Source organism: Hemicordylus capensis, chromosome 2, assembly GCF_027244095.1.
Source record: "Hemicordylus capensis ecotype Gifberg chromosome 2, rHemCap1.1.pri, whole genome shotgun sequence".
NCBI lineage: Eukaryota > Metazoa > Chordata > Lepidosauria > Squamata > Cordylidae > Hemicordylus > Hemicordylus capensis.
In genome coordinates, this window is record NC_069658.1 from 54,681,392 (window position 1) to 54,703,380 (window position 21,989).

At 41.1% G+C, this 21,989-nt stretch overlaps 1 protein-coding gene across 4 annotated transcripts in view; it reads right to left on the minus strand.

The window, feature by feature from the left end:
- Positions 1 to 12,411: 12,411 nt before the first annotated feature.
- Positions 12,412 to 21,989, minus strand: part of EDIL3 (EGF like repeats and discoidin domains 3) — a 412,931-nt gene continuing 403,353 nt past the window's right edge. For all 4 annotated transcript variants that reach the window (XM_053295163.1, XM_053295162.1, XM_053295161.1 and 1 more), the window contains one exon: positions 12,412 to 20,118. In XM_053295163.1, the coding sequence (XP_053151138.1) occupies positions 19,969 to 20,118 (150 nt within the window). In that variant the 3' untranslated portion in view covers positions 12,412 to 19,968. The remainder of the gene's footprint in view (positions 20,119 to 21,989) is intronic.

A 21,989-nucleotide genomic window follows, 5' to 3' on the forward strand; every position in this document is an offset into this window, starting at 1 on the left:
CTGTCCTTGTAGAATTCCCACAAAACTGGTCAGAATAAAATGGTGTTAATAAGATCACTATGTGGCTGTAGCTGCTAGAGGGTAAGAAAATGAATGTCGCTGCCTAGTATTTTGCCAATTCACATTCAGGTTCCTGTCATTAATATTGGGTTGTATAAAGTAAGTTGTTTGGAGGAAAGGGCAATCAATGGCTATTAGTCAGAGGGCTATAGGCCACCTCCAGCCTCAGAGGCAGGATGCCTCTGAATATCAGTTGCAGGGGAGTATCAGCAGGAGAGAGGGCATGCCCTCAACTCCTGCCAGTAGGCTTCCAGTGGCATCTGGTGGGCCACTGTATGAAACAGGATGCTGGACTAGATGGGCTTTAGGCCTGATCCAGCAGGGCTGTTCTTATGTTCTTATGGCTAACTAAAAGTATCTTGGCTATTTTTTTCACTAGCTTTGGGTTGCCAATTATAAGACTACTTATACTGATTACAGCCAGGGGCAGGGGCAAGTTTGCAGCTTGTATTGTTTTTTGCTAGAATCCCCGAGGTCCATCAACCAGAGCAAAATAGTGGCTGGTGTGGGGAGTGGGACGAACGCTTAGGATGAAGGAACAGGGTGCCAGCCCACAGACCTTTTGTACAAAAGGCCATTCTTAGTTTTCTTCTCGGCAGCCTAACTGAGAAAAACATGCCTTTTTCTGTTGTGATTATTCAGTTGTCAGAAACCCTTACTATTTCTACTGCAAATTACCATGAGACTGGCCAGAAGAACCCAGTTTATCTTCTGCCTGCTCCACTATGCAAGAGCAGCAGTCTTGGGATATTCTGGGAAGAAATTGTTTGGTGATTTGACCTTTTATCTGTGATTAGAGAAGAAAGCAGAGAAAATTGCAGGTATATGATTTTCTTAGAAGCTTGTTGGTTTCCTGGAAAAAGGGCCCAGTTGTATCGGGTTTTCAGTCTAGCTACTGCTACGCAAGGGTCTAGTTCTGTTGGATATCGTATTATGATGCTGAGGTACTGGCTCATAGGTTTAGGTGTAAAGATCATAATGACGGCGCAAGAGCCCCTCCATGTGCCAATCCATCAGCAACCAGTGCCTTGTTACACGGTGTCCAACAGCACATCTGCACTTGTAGTAAAGGTGTTTTGTGGCAGGTGGGACCAGAGATGGTCCAAGACATTTTGCTGCCTGAGGTGAAGGACAAAATTATGCCCCCCACATCTGGGGGCACCCACATCTTTGGTGCTGGAGGTCTGATGTTTGCCACCCTCCTCACTCTGGAACCAAAGGTGACCACCTCACCCTGCCTCATAGAAGGACTGCCCCTGGGTATTGCAGAAAAGAGCCTATCCTCCTGACTTACCATCTATAATGGAGGTTAGCTCAGGACACAACCTCTGTCTTTATTTGCGGTGATGCCGATGCAGAAACTAATATTTATACCATAGCAGCTAATGCTCTGCAGGATCATATTGGATTGCCCTGTCATGCAAGCAGAAATGGGATCATTATTCAATGAGGGAAGCTCGCAATGAAATTCTTTCCACCTGAACAGGCTGGCCCCATTCTGAGACCGTTCTGATGCTCAGCCTTTTTTGAGCTGGACTTGAAATAAGACTTCTATCACCTCTGTCACTCCCTTCCCTCTCTGCCAGTCCCCTCTCGACCACACCCCAAGCCTTGTTGGGGGGAGGCAGTGACAGGTGGTAATGAGCAGCATAGTGAGTGAAGAGAGGCCCCACAAGGTCTCTTCTGGACTGAAAATGATGCTCCATACATACGATGCTGATGCAGGTCATGGGGCTTGACTAGAAGCTCCATGAGTCTAGGTAAGAATGTTCAGAGCATGATGTGCAGGTGAGGCTGATTGTTTGTAGTTAGGCTGATAGTTTGTCATGTTGGTGAGGCCCTTCAGGGCCTTTTGTGGCCTGTTCGTCTCCCTGCATTGTCTGCTGCTTCTTCCCACTCCCAGGGAAGGCTGTTTTTGTCCATGGGGAAGGGGTCTATAGGCAGAGAGTGCCAGGGAAGGTGGGTTACAGAAGTTTAGATTTTGTTTAGAGCCACATACAAAGCCTTCCTCAGAGTTTGGTTTATGGATGCGTCATTCATGAGCCCATCAGCTTGGCTGCTCCCGGTGCAAAGTGACACTGAGAGTCACACCCACCTGCAGGGTGGAAAGAGATTTCAAGTGGCTGAGTCAGTTGGAAGAAATAACATATGTGCCAGGAGAATTAAAGAGTATCAGTTTGGTACGGAGAGAGAGCAGGGGAGAGTATGAAGTGGGGGGAGACCGTTGATTTGGACTCTGTGAGTACTGAACAACAATTGCTGAGAACGTGGTACTATCTGTGTGCTTGCTTCTGCATTCCCATAACTCACCAGTACACTTGTAAATAAAGTGCTCTTTTCAAAGTTTCCAGAGCCCTCTTCTCCAAATGAAATGTACTCTGTAAAGCTGTGCAAATATGTTAAACTATGTATTATTTTTAGAATTATATTCCTGCTGCAATTGGAATATTAGAACATTTCATCCACCTATTTCATTTTAAGGTAAACCAATGCAGTTGGATGGCTCAAAGAAATACCTGTGGGGGGAAATAAGCAGGGAGATGACTGCTAAATGTTTAAAAATACCTTTAAAAACTCTTGGGGGAAATGAATATTACAGGGTTTTGGCTTCCCCTTAGTGTGCCACATAGACCTCCTTGTATTTACAGGTGCAGTCTATGCATACCTTTTGGTCAGCTCAGAACCTGCAGTGGCATTGAACAAACTCCCCATAGCTGCCATGAAACTGACTTGGGGCTGGTTCCTGGTTTTCTGACTGATTTTAGGCTCTCTAAATCATTTGGAAAATGTGATCATTAGCAGTTAAGTGCATTTCCAGTGAAAAGCCATCTGTGAGAAGATGGCATGTCTCCCGTGGCAAAACAGCACTTTCCATTGTTGAGCAGAAATGGAAAAGAAATTGAAAGGGAATTATGGATATTATAGAGCAAACAGGGTGTGCGACATTTTGCATATGTGTACGCTATGTTAATATCAAGCTAGAGTCCTATGGGAGAGAGAGAGAGAGAAAATCTCTTGGCAGGCATGTACTTTAAATGCCACATCAGTGCTGCTTTCTACATGGAAAGTAATCTGTATTTTCTTGGTCTGCTGCTGTCTTGATGACATTGTTAAAGCATTGGAATATGAATGAATGTACTATTTCATGGCATACAAAATATGCTCAGTGCTGTACTGATGGGAAAAATAACACCCTGAGAAGAAATTGTACCAATGGCTGGACTACTGTTTGGTGTTGAACCTCTGCATCAAGCCATGGATGTAGTCTAAGCCCCTTTTAAAGCTATAGCTGTTGGCCACCACCACATCTCATGACAGAGAATTCCATCAATTATCAGCTTTGTGAAAAGATACTTCCTTTTGTCGATCATACATTTCCTGGCAATGTTTCACGGGATGACCCATGGTTCCAGTGTTGTGAGAGAGGTAGAAAAACTTCTCTCTCTCTCCACATCATGCATAATTCTAGAGACCTCTAAAAATTGTCTCGCTTTAGTTGCCTTTTTTCCTAAATGAAAAAGTCCCAGATGTTGTAGCCTTGCCTCCAGGGGCGTAACTATAATAGGGCAAGAGGAGACAGTTGTCTGGGGGCCCACTGCCTTGTGGGGCCCCCCAGAGGCAAGTCACATGACTGATTCCCCAAGCTGCGCACCCGCCCGGGCTTCCTTCAGTTGTTTTCTTCCTCTGAAATTGATGTGAGTGTTAATACCTGGAGCTACCAGAACAGCACGTCTTTCTCTAGTACCATTAAATGACTTGCATCGTTCACAAAAAATAATTTAAGATGATGTTCTATTGTGGCACATAGGTGTTATAAATGTATATATGGTTGCCCTCTTCTGTACCTTTTACTGACTGTAAGGACTTGTGTAGGTGAATATTAGATCAATTATTCACAACTGAGGACCCCCCGCAGGGATTTGGGGGGTTGTTGAGGTATACTGAATATGTCACCAGGCATGTGCATGTGCATGTTAGGGGTGCACAAGAGTTTGTTCTATTTGTTTGTTTGTTGTTAAAGAGTTCATTTGTTTCATTATTGGTTCATTATGGCCATCATTTGCTTTGTAATAGAGAGCAGCTATTTCTTGTTTCTCAGGTTTTGTAATGGAGTGGCTTACATTGTAATGCATCAGACCATGGGTTGTTCCTCCTTTAAACACTTTAAAACTGGGTTCTGCTCCTTTTAAAACTTCAGCTTTAAAAGTTATACATGCCATTTGGTTCATTTTGTCACAATTCACACCCACTTTTCATTCAGTCAAAAATGAATGCACATTGTTGCATCATTTTATGATTATGCAGCACTAATAGAGAGCAGATGGGAAAGGAAGTCTAGTGTTTGTGTGTGTGTAGGGAGAGAGAGAGAGAGAGAGAGAGAGAGAGAGAGAGAGAGAGAGAGAGAGAGAGCTTGGCCTCCTCGAGATGTAACATGGATTCAGACATAACACAGATTCAAATGATGATTCCCATCATCCTTGCCCCTCCCCCACTCTTCTATCCACTTCCCAACGTTGGGGAGAACTGCCTCTCTGCAGTCAGTGAGACTGCAGAGAGGTGGGGGATCTGGCTGTTGTGGGCTTCTTTCTTGGCAGAAGGACAGCCTGCACTGCCAAATCAGGCTGGAGTGAGGGAGGAGCCTCCCCCCTCAACTCTGGCTTCACGGGGCCAAAATTGTGGTGCCAGCATTTGGATGTAATGCTGGCGCCACAGAACCAGAGCTAGAGGTGCCCAAGTTTCAGAGTGGAGTTCGGGGAGGGAAACTGTGGGTTCCTTCTTGCCTTCAACTCCATTTCCCCAAATTTGGATGTGCATCCAAGGAAACCGGAGGTGAAGACCTCCCGTTTCCTCTCATGTCTGAATTCGGGAGAGAGAGAGAGAGAGAGAGAGAGAGAGAGAGAGAGAGAGAGAGAGAGAGAGAGAGATTCCACTTCAGAACCATCAGAATTGGGTCTGATGAAAGAAAGAATTTATTTATTTTTTAATTCAAGACTTATTGTGCTAGGCCTGTACCACTTTATTTTTTTTATTCAAGATCCATCTGTACAAGAGATATGACCTTAACCATAGTCATAGAGTTGAACTAGATATGAGAGATTCATGCGTGAGTGTTAAGCAGGCTTTAAAAAATAAATTAAAAAAGGCTACAGCATTGGGTACAGATAGGTTTAATCTTTTTTCCTGTGTTGTTTTCCTGATTTGAATAACCTCTCTGGAACCGCTATTTGCCCCATGGGGCAAAATATACATGGACATACAGGTATCAGGTCTATTGCCATCTCGGCTAGTTTGGCTTATAAGCTGCAATCAAAAATGCTTCTGGAGCCTGCCCCCCTTCCAATAAGGGACTCTTCATAAAGTATGCTGTACTTTGGAAGGACTTGTCACCCTTTCCTTATTACACGTTTCTCATTTTAACCACATTGTGGCCCTCCCTTTTTCACAACTTATTTATCCCTCTCCCCTTGAAGCAAGGCAAAAAGCCCAGTGGTGGCCCAAGACATCTTTGTGCCCAAGCAGGGCTCCAACTGCTGCCCCCTTCCCCTTTTCAAGCAGCAGCAAGCAGGTGAGGTGGTGGGTGCAGGAGGGGACATATTGTTGCCCAGCAGGTGCCACAATAATCTGCTGCTTGAGGGTGACCACCTTACTTCAGATCATGGAAGGACCACCTCTGAAAATAGTGGGCCTTCTGGTTCCATCCTAGTTTCTCAGGAGTCTTTGAAAGGAGTTATGTTATGCTAGGAGTGTGTTGTGTGTTGGAACAAAAATCTAAGGCAGTACACCATCCACATGGAAGGTACTCTTTGGACTTTGCCCATATTCTTTTTATCCCTTCAGCTGAATTGTCTCTAATGGTCCCTGGATAGTGGAAATCACTGGTTTAATCACTGGTAAAGTATTATTTTAAAAATGAATTATACATGTCATTAAAAAAAGAAAAGAAATGGGAGTAATAGATACATCACTAGATCTCTAGATCTAGATCTCTTGATCCATTAATTATTAACTGCTACTGTCAGTACATTCATCTTACTTCCCATGATTACACTGACATCTACAATTTGTAGATTTATTTTCTAACAAAACTTAACTACACTTCAAAATGATAGGTCATAATGCTGGACCTTTGAAAGCATGAAGATGAGAGTAGCTGGAGGGCCTTTGAAATGTTAGCTTTCTGACACCAAGTGTGAGGCCAGGTGCTACTGTTAGCAGATTACAAATGAAACAATTTTGGAAGATATACAGGTGAAACTCGGAAAATTAGAATATCGTGCAAAAGTCCATTAATTTCAGTAATGCAAATTAAAAGGTGCAACTGATATATGAGACAGACGCATTACATGCAAAGCGAGATAAGTCAAGCCTTAATTTGTTATAATTGTGATGATCATGGCGTACAGCTCATGAAAACCCCAAATCCACAATCCCAGAAAATTAGAATATTACATGGCACCAAGAAGACAAGGATTGAAGAATAGAACAATATCGGACCTCTGAAAAGTATACAGTGTACTGTGCTTGACTGGCCAGCAAACTCGCCTGACCTGACCCCATAGAGAATCTATGGGGCATTGCCAAGAGAAGGATGAGAGACATGAGACCAAACAATGCAGAATTGCTGAAGGCCGCTAATGAAGCATCCTGGTCTTCCATAATACCTCATCAGTGCCACAGGCTGATAGCATCCATGCCACGCCGCATTGAGGCAGTAATTGCTGCAAAAGGGGCCCAAACCAAGTACTGAATACATATGCATGCTTATACTTTTCAGAGGTCCGATATTGTTCTATTCTTCAATCCTTGTCTTATTGGTTCCATGTAATATTCTAATTTTCTGAGATTGTGGATTTGGGGGTTTTCATGAGCTGTACGCCATGCTCATCACAATTATAACAAATTAAGGCTTGACTTATCTCGCTTTGCATGTAATGCGTCTGTCTCATATATCAGTTTCACCTTTTAATTTGCATTACTGAAATTAATGGACTTTTGCACTATATTCTAATTTTCCGAGTTTCACCTGTATATTCACACTGCTGAATGCAGGTTATGTTCGTAGCTGGAGTATACTGGAATCTCTTCTGTGGAGTTGCATGGTGTATCTGTCTTGTTTCAATGTACAGCCTAAATCCACAAATAAATACCTTACATTTCAGTTGCCTTCTTGTTATTACAAGAGTGCCACATTCATAAACGGAAATTGTGTGACATTACACTTTATATTACAGGCCAGTTATTCCTATTAGATCCTGTTGTACAAAGAGAATATATGGAGCTCATGAAAGTAGTCTGTAGATGCTTTAAGAGAACAGGCCAAGAATTCTATGAGGACACTTCTGAAAATGTCAATACCCCATTCCAGTACCCTATGTATACTGTGTGCTGTGAGCACATGCAGCTCATGCATTTCCTCCATTCACTTCTGTGGAGTTAGTATTTTACTCATTTCTTTGTATGCATGGAATTGTGCCCTCCGCACATCATCATCATCATCATCATTCGATTTCTATACCGCCCTTCCAAAAATGGCTCAGGGCGGTTTACAGAGAAATAACAAACAAATAAGATGGCTCCCTGTCCCCAAAGGGCTCACATTCTAAAAAGAAACTTAAGACACACACCAGCAACAGTCACTGGAAGTACTGTGCTGGGGGTGGATAGGGCCAGTTACTCTCCCCCTGCTAAATGAAGAGAATCACCACAGTAAAAGGTGCCTCTTTGCCCAGTTAGCAGGGGAATTAAATATGAAGTAACAGGGGCGGCTTATGGGCAGAGAAGCTCCATCTGCACACTGAAACCTTTGCAAGAGACTGCTGGATCAGAAAACAGATCTATTCTGATCCAGTTTTTAAATTAAAATTGACTTTTATTTTCTTTTGTTTTTAAAAATATTATTCTCTTGGAAATGGCTGATAACCCATTATATGTTGAAGGATGTGTCGACCTCCATGGTGAATCTAAATATCTGCTCCTGGCAGTTCATTTAGTTTATATATTAAAAGGCAGCAGGTAATTATTGTTCTAGAAGAATGTATTTATGCCAATAGATGCTCTAGGCATGATTTCAACATGGTTGGATTTATCATTTCATGGTTGGATGTGAAAATGGGGAGGCCAGTTACATTTTTATTGGTTCAAGTCTACTTATATTATGTGAACACAAGCAGAACTTCCAGCATAAGGTAAAGTCTCTTATATAAAAAGTAAAAAACCAAAACAAAATCTTGCTGTTTGAAAAACTTTCAAAAGAACACACAATTACAAGTAAGAACAGATTCAATAAGATATTGAGTTCATCAGTATTAATGGGCATAATAAAGACTTGACACTTGTAACAAAAATTTTGCTGCACCTGAAATTTACAGGTGTAATTCAATCTATAGTAGTAAGAGCTACATACATTTCTTAGTATAAGGAAGACTAGTGCCATAAGCTTCCTTCTGTTTTTGAATGCAAATATTATAATCTTAGAAGGGTAGGTACCTTTTCCAGGGGATGGCCTGCAAATATAATTAGGAAAGCAGTCTATCTGCATGTCTTAGTTTCATTTTGTTCATGTAATCCATTCATTCATAAGACATGCCCCACATATTATTTTTTAAAAGAAAAATATTATCTTTATATTCCATCCAGAGCAGCTTAGATATGGATCCCAGATGATTGTTCATCTAGTTGACTTATGATGCCAGAGCTGCTTAGCTTCAGTAAAAGTCCTGATCATGTGCTTTTGATCATTCCCTGGGCCCAGATAAGTCACTTCTCAGGCACTCTACATTGAGTTCCAGTTTTTGAACATTAAGAACTCAGAGAGAAGCAGATAAAATTTAGAAAAGGGCCAAAAGTGAGACCAGCATTTTATAAATAGCTCCCAAATAATGTTCCTCAAGCAAGCCACTGAAGCTTCACAAGCTGTGGAAGACCTCAAACTACAAGCATAACTATTGGCATAACTACTACAAGAAGAAATGAGAAGGCTGTCTCATGTAGAACTCAGCACCTGGTTCTCAGTCTTCAAATCCAAGCATCTGTTTTCAAGTTCCCAGACTTCAGCTCCTCACATTAAAGACCTAACAAAAACTAAAATTGCAGCATACTTTATCATATACAGTTGTTGGCTCAAACAAAAGTTAGCTTAAAGAAATATTAAAATGTACTAATGCTTGTTCTAAGAATTATTTCTAGAACAGAAACAAAACAGTGTGGGAGAACTTCCACTACATTACTGACGGAGTCACTGGACATGTTTCATAGGTGTTCTTGACAAACTGGCCTTCAATAAGCATTGATTGCATGGTATGAAAATGAAGAATGCCCATGAGTACCAAGCTTACAAAGCATGACTTGAAATGAGCCCTTTGCCTGCTCCACTGCTTTTTTATGGACCTGAAATCTTAAAACACTTTTCACAGGGAGAAAGGAGGCAAGCTCAGCACAGTACACCCTGTTTCCACACCAGCCCCACAGGGGTCACCCTCTTACCTACTATATCCACAAATTATCTCTCAGAAGAAGCAGAGGACAGGCTGTAGCTCAAGAAATAACCATTATTTCTCCTAACTGAAGTGTGAGTTTCTCTTTATTGACATACTGTTGTGTTTCTGAGTAAAAGTATGGATCAAAGATCTTGCTCTTTTATTTTCTGTCTTTGTTATAAAAAATGCATAGTGACCTTTTTTTACACTTTCTTGTAGATGCTGATTTTCTTTATCTAGTCATGTGAAGATAAAGCAGTGTGGTCAGTGACCTATTCCCTGATGTGCAACATCTAATAACTATGATGCATCAGTTTTCAGGGCAGCAAAAGATGCAGCAAATCTTGTGGCTTTGCTATTATTCCAGGCTGTTGCTGACTCTTCTATACGGATGGAAGCTATTTTTACAGCATGTTGATATACCTGTGTGCCACATTGCATTTTGTTCAGCTATAGTCCCATAAAATTAATTTACAAGGCCAGGGAACTATGTCTTGCATATGAAATAACAGACGCACACTAATATTTGTATGGTCAGTAGTTTATAGAACTAAACAACCTGTGATCCAACTGAACCACAAAATTGTACGAAGAGGACATTGAAAAGTTGAGGACCTCATGATACATTTCTTTGTAAGAACATAAGAACATCTCTGCTGGATCAGGCCCAAGGCCCATCTAGTCCAGCATCCTGTTTCACACAATGGCCCACCAGATGCCGCTGGAAGCCTACAGGCAGGAGTTGAGGGCATGCCCTCTCTCCTGTTGTTACTCCCCTGCAACTGGTACTCAGAGGCATCCTGCCTTTGAGGCTGGAGGTGGCCCATAGCCCTCCAACTAGTAGCCGTTGATAGACCTCTCCTCCATGAAGTTATCCAAGCCCCTCTTAAAGCCATCCAGGTTGTTGGCTGTCACCACATCTTGTGGCAGAGAATTCCACAAGTTGATTATGTATTGTGTGAAAAAATACTTCTGTTTGCTGGTCCTAAATTTCCTGGCAATCAATTTCATGGGATGACCCTTGGTTCTAGTGTTATGTGAGAGGGAGAAGAATGTCTCTCTATCTACTTTCTCCAAACCATGCATTATTTTATAGACCTCTTCATGTCTCCCCACAGTCATCTGTTTTCTAAACTAAATAGCCCCAAGTATAGTAGCCTTGCCTCATAAGAAAGATGCTCTAGGCCGCTGGGCCAAATTAACAATTAATTCCACGTACAGGCAGAATGCCTGGGAGAACAATTGATTTTATTCTTGGGGGAGAGGATTTTTGTATTTGCCTAATACTTGCTACATGTGGCTATAGAAAGAAAGTTGGGAAACAGCTGGACCGCTCTGCTTCAGTTGCTTGGGATGGGAAGTCACTTTGGCTGTTCCAAAGTATATCCCTGCTACTGAAAAGGCAGCATAAAACTGAGCCACCTGAGAAACTTTAACAACTGGCATAAGGAGACAATAAGGGCACACTATTATTATGTGAGTTCCCCACTTCTGTGTGGCAAGAAGTTCCAGGGGAAGTGCTATTGGTTCTGGTTTCCTTGGGAGGAGAGACCAGTGCAGGCTTATGTCTTTGTAATATTTGATTTATTTACAAGTATACTGGTTGAGCATTCAGTGGAAGTAAGCAATACAGACACTCATGTAAGTCAGCAATGGATCACAGCAGCAATGGTTCCCAGAGAGTGGCCTTGAAGCACTCCAAAATGCTTCAGCACTCAGTGCTCTCCATCTCTTCCAACTTTTCCATTCAGTCTGTGTTTCTCCTTATCTCAATGCAAACTGCTTGTCTCATTCAGACTCTCAGCCTATCATTATTCCTCCTCCTCCTCCCCCCCCCACAGACATACACACTCTGATCAGGTGCAGTGATTAGAATTTTGAAAGAACTCTGCAAAACTCTCAACAGTTAATTCCCTACTAGGCCAGCTATAGCCACTGTGAGAGCCAGCATGGTGTAGAGTGCTGCACTAGGACTGGGGAGACCCGAGTTCAAATCCCCATTCAGCCATGATACTTGCTGGGTGACTCTGGGCCATTCACTTCTCTCTCAGTCTAACCTACTTCACAGGGTTGTTGTGAGGAGAAACCTAATTATGTAGTACACCGCTCTGAGCTCCTTGGAGGAAGAGCGGGATATAAAATGTAAAATAATAATAAAAATAATAATATTTTTGATCTGCTGGACTATCAGCTAGTGATCTGCCTAAGAAAAAAGTTGGGTACCCACCAGCATTCATAATGAAAAGCCCATAATACAATCATAAAATAGAGGCAGGTTATTTAGGAGTAGCCAAAGGTGGCACCTGAGGTGAAGTACTAAACGTTGCCTTGTTCCACACATTGCCCCTTTAAAGCCTACCACTGTCAAATAGGAGCTCCCAGCTGTGCAATGGCCTGCTAAAAGGATAGCAAAGTATGGTACTCAGGACAAAGCTGAATCAAAAGGGTAACTCACACATGCAAGGTCATACAGTCAGAGATCCACAATGTGATTGGCTGTGTACAACATCCCTCCAGTGCTTATTGCTGGTGATTACCTTATGTTTCTCTTTTAGATTGTGAGCCTTTTTGGAACAGGAACCATCTTATTTATTATATATATTTCTATTTAGAGTGCTTTGAGAACTCTTATGAAAAGCAGTATAAAAATATTTGCTGCAGCAGCACCTGCTGCTGCTACATTGGTAGTCCGACATCTGTGAAAACATTTGTGCCTATTTTGCCATGACAACAAGCATTTGTGATTGACAGTGTGCAGTGATCTCCAAATATGGATAATTACAGCCAAATAGACACACTTTTTTTTGTATGTGATGGTCAATGTGGCTATATTTCCTTTCAGCTGACTAGAATATTATTCAAAACACTTCAAGAATTTCCTAATTTTTCAAAAGTTTTATTGTTAAGTTCGAAGACTAGACGAGGTCATACTGTTTTAACATCATTCTACATGATTTAAGTATATACAAAAAACACTGGAACTTTACACAAGTCGCCAAGGTTGCAAAGGTCGATTGTGTCTGAGATACTTCTGTACTTACTGACACATCTGAAGCCAGCGTTGACTATTATATTTCATATTTTGTTGTATAGCACAGATACACTCATTAGTATCCTTCGTCTTCAAAACACACACAAATACGTGTGTTCATACTGAAAGAGAAAGTCAACCTAAAACTCAGAACCAGGGTTAGTGTTTGTTTTTGTGAGAAGCCCTTAAGAGAACACAGAGATTCCTAAACTTTGTGCATTATGTTTTACTTTCCAGGCTATAAAAGTAGCATTTAAGGGAGCATTAAGAAATGTGAAATCTGCCTAGAAATAATTAACGCGCTCGGGGTAAGCGAAGGAAAATATTTTTTCACTCCAATCCAGATACACTGTTGGAATTAATACAAAAAAGTTAAGGACAATTTCATAATATTTCCCCAATAAATTTAAAGATTATATTCTTCAAACCACTTTCTTTTAAATCTATAGATTACTCAGAAGTAAGTGATTTTAAAGCTGCAGCTCTAAAGAGACCAGCCTTCTGATCATAAAGGCAGATAAGAGGTAAACCTCACAAAGCCTACTTTTAAGGAAATTACATTAGTTTCCACATAATTACTTCCTATTAAGCACATTAATGATTTCTTTTTAACTTTGGACAAGTTCACACATGGCTTTGGTATGTATGAACAACAAGCAGTGTGGTGTAGAACCTCAAGCTTGCAAACACACACGGACGCACGCATACCTAACGCATAGAACATTGTCTATAACCTTTTCAGACAGTCAATGTCTGAGAGTGGTGGGGTGGGATTGCACACACTATTCCAAATCCTGATCTCTACACATTTAGCTGAAGGTCTAGACGGGTTTTATGCACACAGGCTCTCTAGGGAGATTGGGTATGCAGGCAGGATTCCTGCTTGCATGTACATGGCCTATCCATGTACCATTGTACACACAAGGGCCCTGTTCAGGCTTTTGGATGAACATATGGAGTTTGGCAGAGGGAATAGTGGGCCTGATCTTGATTTCTTTTCTGCACACCATTCACTGGATATCTGAGAAGTCTTATGAACCAGGCCTGCGAGTGTCTGTGGAAAATATTCCAACGAAAAAGGGAGGGCAGATAGCATGAGAAGAGAACACTCATGCTCAAACACACACATATAAACTTTAGTCCATACAAAACATTCTGCTTCCAGTCAAGGGAGTGCTGCTTGACCCTGTGACTTGTTGCTGAACCCTCTGCCCATCTAAGCCACATACATAAATAGGATCATTTGTGACCCTTTCCCCCTTATTTTAGGATCAGACTCCAATTGTGATGCACAAACCACTTAGCCTGCAGTACTGGCTCTTGACCTTAGTATTACTGAAGTGCAAGCAGGGGCGTAGCTAGGGGTGAGGGGGCCCGCATTTGCCCCTCTCCCTGGTAGCCCCTCGGAGTAAGGGAGATAATGAAAATAGGGAGGGGTGGAGCTGGGGGGGGGCCTCAAGAGCTGGCGGGCCTGGGTTCTTTGAACCCATCTGCTCAATTATAGCTACACCCCTGAGTGCACGTATTTCCCCTTAAGCAGTTTGTAGATAATACCCATATCTAATATGTACAAGTGTGAGATGCAGTTCCATTTTTAAAGAAGACATAATATGAAGACTTAGGGCTGATTTAAACATGTATGTATTATACCACACTATGGTCAGATGCAGACGTATTATGGTTGAGTGCTACTAGCATAAGCCTCAGGCCCGTTCATTCCCTCCCCTACAGGGCAGGAGAGTTGCTGCTTTGGTTCCTGATTTGAAAACAGCCACAATTTGTTGTTGTGTCCAAATTAACATAAATCACAGCTTTTTCTAAACACAAACTGTGAACAAACCAGGATCCTGGTTGGATATCCTAGCTAATTTACAAACTGTAGTTAGGATGAACGACTATTTGCCAGGTTCAGACATAAAGACACATCATGTATTTTTTTAAAACCAAGAATGGAAGCAGCACTTACACTTCTCTTAGGAAGTGCATAAGAGCCTGTGGCTTGTGCAAGCAGCACTAAACCATTATTAAACATGGTTAAATTCACCTGAACTCATCCAGTATCTTAGCACTCAATGATGCAACACTTGATGACTCACCGATGAATGTCTGAGCTTCCTGCATTAAAAAAATACTATATTTGAAATGATGTCAGGTAATCTGAAAGGTCTAGTAATTAGAGTGCTGGACTAGGACCGGGGAGACCCGAGTTCAAATCCCCATTCAACCATGATACTAGCTGGGTGACTCTGGGCCAGTCACTTCTCTCTCAGCCTAACCTACTTCACAGGGTTGTTGTGAGGAGAAACTCAAGTATGTAGGTGGGCTCCTTGGAGGAAAAGCGGGATATAAATATAAATATAATAATAATAGTATTTGTTCAATGATGGCTGTTCCATATGGACCAGTCAGTGAGTTATGAATATGCATGTGTGAATTAATTCTTTGTCTATAGAGTACATCCTGCAGCACTAGCAAATTTAACACAATGAAAAACAGAATCAAAAGATAGTGCTCAAGAGTTATGGGACACATTTGGCATGCAATGGTTATGTAAAATCTAAGGGGCCCAAGCAAATGGGATGGTCTCTTTTGCAAGGCTTATGAAATTAAATGCAGGGTGGTGTTTTGTGTGGCTCCCATACATTTTAACAGTCCTTGCACAAGAGATCTCCCTTGTGAATGGGGGCCAAATTTACTAAACAGATGTCAAAGCCATTTATTGATATTTTTCATGATGTAACTGAAGCAGATGATGGCAGAATGTTCCCAAGGTATAGACTGTAAAAAATCAAAAGCTTTCAGGCTCATAAGAAGGAAATGGCAAAGGCTGACAGGAATGAGCAGACACACAGGCAAAATGCAAACCTTTCATATAGAAGAATAATGAACAGAAATGACTACATTTTCAACATGGCGTTATTTTTATGTGCTGTAAAATTATTATTTGTATAATTTAATTGCAAATCCAAGAAAATTTCATTTAAATGCAATTTTTTAAAAAAGCAAAACGTATTAATAAATGCAGAAACATTTCATAAGACGACACTGACTAGCAGCTCAAAGTGCTCCATCCATTCAAGCTTCATTAACTGAAGTGGCATTAGCAATATAGCAGAGGTCTTTCAGGATTGCAACCCAAACACTCAAGAACTACATTTGTCTTGTTTGCATAAATAATCTCTTGTTCATGGGAGGCTGAAAACAAAAGCATTTTTTAACAGAGACTTTCTACCATGTAAGAATTAAAAGTTATTACCCTGAACTATCAAAGGTGGTCTGCATATTAAGATCCCTTTCTGGATTGGGACCCAAGCAAAAGGAAGCTGCAGGTGGTTTCCCTTACTGTGAAAGGAACATGTATGCAGCACCAAATAGATGGATGGTACTGTCTGCATTTTTATTGTTAGGTTTATATACCATCTTTCATTACTACGATCTCAAGGTGGTTTTCTAGCATTGACAGCATCAATGATCTTTTAGGGGAGTATGTGCAGAGTTGCCAGCAGGAACACCCGACTTTTAGTTCGCATCTCCTCTGGAATGTTCACATATCGGCTAAATTTACCCCAGAGTCCCTGTGAGCTATCAAGGAGCACTTCACATACAATTGTGGCTTTTCATCGCTTGTTAAGAGCGTAGCCCGATTTATATCTGGAGTTAAAAAATCCACTTTTTGCATCGGGTTTCGGGGGCAACTTCGAACTCGCAGTAAAGCCTCACAGAAAACCTGCATTCAACCCTGCTGTCTGGAAAAGCTCCAGGATCTGCACTCCATAACAAGGATCAGCACTGAAAACCTGGACGGTGCCAGCCACCTTTCTGGTGGTCATGTGAAGACCTCTGGATTTGGGCTTGTGTTTGTTTGTAGGATGTCAAGTTCCAAATGATTTTGCTTGCTATCTATTGTACCAGCAAATGACTGCTAGTGCCCAGTTGGGCCCCATAAAACAGGAGAAAATGATGAGGCCCCTTTAAACTCTAGACCCACTGAACATTCAAACATTAACAATCCACAACTTTATTTTTTACTCTAGAGCAGGCCTATAAAATGATGTAGAATTGCTCTGGAGTAAGTGAGCTGTGAACTGCAGCATCTTCATAACAGCCTAAGGTGCAGAGTATGAGCTGTATGAAATGCCATTTCAGTCCCCAGTCTTATTCCATCAGCCTTTTGCACCTTAAAATGCAATTATGATTGACTTTCTCTTTAAAATTATTCACTACAATTGAAGACCACTCCATAGATAACATTGTTAAGAAATGTTAACACAGTTACAGACAAGACAGTAACAGTCTAGTGGCTTTTGTAATGCAGCACAAATCCAACTTAAAAACGGGGGGAAATTATCAACTTAACGGTGTTGCACAGGACCTTAATGTTTCTTACATATATTTACTTTACCTTGATTAGATTCTCAAACGGAGAATCTCTGAACACTCACATCTAAGCTTTACAAAATAAACATGTGAACAAATACGCCTTGAGAATTTGTGTAGACAGGTCTTACTCTTTTACAGGTTCAACCTTTTTGAGAGAGAGAGAGATGCTGTGAGAGAGCCTCCACCATCACTAAAAGTTCATGTCTAAAACCATTTGAAGCAAATCAGATGTTACCATCTGTACATGGAAAATAGGAGGTTAAATTGCGATTTAAAAAAGGTTTTAGTCTCATCTCTACAAGATTCCTCTTTGTAACAATTATAGGATGACAAGTTGTTTTTCAAGGTTACGGAACCAATGTTTATATCTCCGTGTTTCTTTTTCCCCTTTAACAATAATGCAAACAAATGCTTGGCATGATATATTAATGAGACACAGGCACAACAACATGTTATGAGATTAACAATGAGAATAATTATGGTTTGGAGGTTTCAAGTAATGGGAAGACATCCAAGAATGAGAAAAGAAAGTGACAGTACTTGTTAAAAATGAAAGTGATTTGTCTTGGATAGGGCCAAAATTCTTTAGGAATTTCTCCTTCACAAGCAAGAATTTCACACAAGAGAAATTCGATCTGGATTATGGCCTAGCAATGTTTTCACACTTAATGTTTACAGCTTGGGTCAAACTGATGTCAGAATTAGGACTGGAGTCATTTATAGAATGCTCTTCCAGCACATCTGGACACCCATTCCAGTGACAACAGGGTCATATCTTATTTGACTGAGGATGGACAAAGGTTTGTTGCTGCTTTTAGAAAATGCACAAAACCATGCATGATTTGCTAGCATTGATTGTTGTGCATTGCATCTGGGCTCCATTAAAATGAATATATTTTCAGATGTGACACCTGAGGCACAGTAGTTGATGTAAGTTCCCCTGTAAGTGTAGGGGAACTGAATTTATGGTCAACTCAGTTGATCAGTAAGGTGGTTGTCTTCAGGTTACAAACTATCACATAAGATAATTGCTTCCCCTGAAAGGATCTGATGAGTAAGAAACTTCCATCTGCGGTGACTGATTTGTGATAAAGGTGTTCACACAACTAAACCATGATGCAGCAGCTGCAGCTAACCACTGTGAAACAGCAGTAAGGAGCACCCCCCCCTTCAACATTTAAGTCATATCTCCCTTAATGTTACAGAACTCAGCCAGTGTGGAATAGAACTAAGCACCGGATCTGTGAAGTATAAGAAACAGAATGCCTGAAACAGGAATTCTGCACTCTCTCCAAGGAGGAACTGTCTATGGTCTGTCTCCTGGTGTACACATTCACTGGTTAAGCAACTGTGTATCAGACCCCAAACACTAAAATTCTACACCTATCCCATCCCAAGTGTGTGCCTTTGCTTGTCATGGGGAGAGCAGGAACTTTGGAGGTTACTGAAACTCCCCTCCTGACCATTTGGTAATTGTATCAGGGATTAATGCCCAGACACTTTCCAGCATAGCTTCAGAGCCTGAGGAGCTAGAAACTCATTCGTCTTCAGATGAAAGTGGAGTTTCTTAGGAAGCGAAATTCTGCATGCGATACCGTATCCTTCACTTCTTTCTGCACTCTGATAGAATTGATACCTAGCCCTGCCAATTAGCTCTGATGTTTGGACTCTGTCTCATATATGCATCCATTCACTTCTTCTGTCTGTAATCCATGGTTTTATAACACTTGAACATATATGAGCACACGGCTGCCCTGTATTGAGTCAGACCACTGGACTACCTAACCCAGTATTTATGGTTCTCCAGGGTTTCAGAAGGCAAAATATGTGCTCTAACACTGACCTAAGACCCCTCCCCATTTCCCTCTGTGCATCCTATAGGACTGTCCTCTACACCCTCCTCAGAAAAAACTGAGCTGATAGTTAAAAGAGTTTTAGTGACTATATCATATGAACATCCAGTGCTAGGCTTCACCATCCATATTTCTCTCGGGGAGAGTACTGTGTATCATTCCTTAGAGCAAGTACTACATGGTTTGTGTGCTTTGGCATGCACCCTTGATCTCACAGCCACTCTCACCCATTGAGACCACCAAAGCTCCCCAAATAAGCTATCTTCCAGGCAGCTCCACGAGGCTACTCCCAAGTATGACACAAGGCTGTTTCCGCAGTCTACATGTGTGCTCAGCTATCTGCTGCATTTGCTAAGGTCTTGAATTTGGTCCATGGCCTTTCAGCTCAGCATTCTTTGGGAAGAAAACTGCATCCATCAACTTCATTCTGACAAAACCATTAACTTCATAATATATGATAGATATTGTTTCATAAAATCCAGATCCGGTCATTGAAAGTAAACAGCAGTTAGTGTGATTAAACATAAAAGACAGTGACAATGTCCACAGCATGCTTAATGGAAAGCAAAGCAAGTGGCAATAAAATCTACTGTTTGTAAAGAAAATTATGAAAGGTAGTTTCTAACATCAGGAGGACTGCGGACCACAGAGATTCTTCCAAAAAGTGTTATTAATCTTGACAATGCTTGATAGGCACAAGGGAAACAATCAAATGCAGTCATCCCCGAGAAAACTTATTGCTAAAGCTGCAGTATCACTTTTTGCAAGTAAGATGACCGCATGGGTTTTGAAACAATGAATCAGCCCGCTCCTTCCCAAATCACAAATGAACTCTGTCATGCCATTTTCATCTTCCTTGTAAAAATGATGCTGTTTTTCATTCCTAACCATATTTCATCCAGTGTGCATAACTCAGGAGAAAACTCAAAAGGGAAATTCCACAGCAAAACAGAGTAATAACTGGAACAGATTTAAAAGGATAAAATCAGATTGGACCATTTTAAGGGCAGGCTGAGACCTCCTTACAAAAGACAGTTAGCGGCCTACCAGAAAGTGAGCACTTGTTCATGAAAAACCCATTCAACTTCCTACAGGTTTTGCACAGTTTCTTCTATGGAGATTTTTTTTAAAGAATATCAAGACTTGTGCTGTGAAGTGAAGATCCTCGTCAGTCCTCTTCTGTGCAGCCCAAGAGCTCTGACCGTAAAGTGATCCTGCCATACCATGACCAAGGGAGGATCCTTATGTGTCGTGCATAGATTGCAGGATCGATGACATTCTTTCTGTGGGTGTCATTGTCAAAGTTTCCCTGGAAAACCTGAAAGGTGAAGAAGAACTGGTGATAATAAAATAGTAAAAAAGAAGAGTGGCAGAGAAAGATATGTATTGGCACCAGAAAGACAGTTTGCTAAAGAAATTTTTTTTCTTTCTTAACAGATGAATATTTCTACTAGAAAATCCATCTAGTAGATGAAAATGTACCCTCAAAAATCACATTAATGGCCACAATCCTAATTCCACTTATTAGGGAGTGAGTCCTATTTCTGGAGAAATATGCTTATGCTACACATCTATCACGAACAATGACGTCATATTCACATATAGCAGTGGTTTTCCAACTACCTCCCGGGAAAGATTTCAGATTCCCATTGGGAATAATGGGAGACTCATCCCTGCAGCAATGACACAATAGTCAGTAGTGATGGAGTCTCTTGAAGCTTGGGAGAAATGAGGGTGCTGTTTTGACTCATATGGAACCAGCGTACGTGCCCCACACTTCGATTAGCAGCAAGCTGAGCTGTATGCATGCCAGTAAAGGTAATCTGAAAATGCAACCAAAGCTGAAAAGACGCTCAACCTCTGAAAAGAAAGCAGGAGCTTGCTGAGGATGGTCAACCTCTGGATTTCCTGCATTGAACAGGGAACTAGACAGATGTCCCCCTCCAACTCTTTGATTCTATAAGTGTAACAGGGGATGAAAGGGGTGGAGTGGGCAGACAACCACACAGAAAACCACACAGAAAAGCCACTAGCCAAACAGAAGATACATCAGTTCTACAGTTTGCAGCTGCCTGATGTAAAATATTTTCCTGTTTATAAAATTAATATCTTTTAATTATACTTTTGGGGGCCAAAGTTTGGGAAACCAGACAATAAGGGGAGAATGACTATTCTATGCACTTTTTGAATGCTGGGATTATTTTTATCACTAGCATGCAGCTTGGAGATAGATCATTTTTCTACAACTTTGCTAATGAATGAAATGTCACCTGCTCCAAACAAATGTCAGCTAACAAGGTAATAGTACTGAACAGTGAATAAGCCAGACAAAATTTGAAAGTCCAAAGGATATACAAGGCATATTTCAGGGAGTATTTGTTCAAGCAGGATAAGCTAATGTGCAGATATATATTCTTTTGAGGGCTTGCCAGATAATTGTTTTATTGTGCAAGTAGCATGCATAGTAATTACACGGGGTGTGTGTGTGTGTGTGTGTGTGTGTGTGTAGGTTCAATGACTTCCCTCTCTGGTAGAGTATCAGTTGCTGCCAAATTGTATTGCAATATGTTGTCAATAGGAAAATGTCACAACTCCTCCCCAGCATAACCATTATAATTTGGCGTGCTACATGGAATGTGTTTGCTTAAGTGCCATGGATACTTTATCATTATTCAAAAACCTATTTATTATGCCTGCTGATGCCAGTAGCAACTCCTCCACCCTCATCTGCCACTCAAGGTATTTTAAAAAGAAGTTCTAAAATTATTTTAAAATCTGACCTTTTAGAAGCTTGAGCACTCCCATCTTTACCACTCCAGCAGCAGCATTTATGTAGCCTTCCACACATGTGCAGAACAAGCTGATAAAACAATAGAGTGTTCGCAAATATCCACAAGGCTATCTCCTTTCCCACATCATACTCCTGCCATTTCAGATGCTCATCTCTCTCCCCTTCCCCATTTTTTAATTTTTTTTTAAAAAAGTTCCAGGATCTCCAGTGTTGGCATGTCTATCTACGCTTGTCAACATAGTCACCAACACATGATTCTCTTCAGTCTCTCTATTCTCTCTGGCAACCTTGAAATCCATAAGCAGTCATGACCAAGTCCCACAGAAATTAATGTTTCACTAATTAAAGGTTCTCTCATTTATGTCAATGTTGCTTAATCATGTCTAATTAGTGTGGAT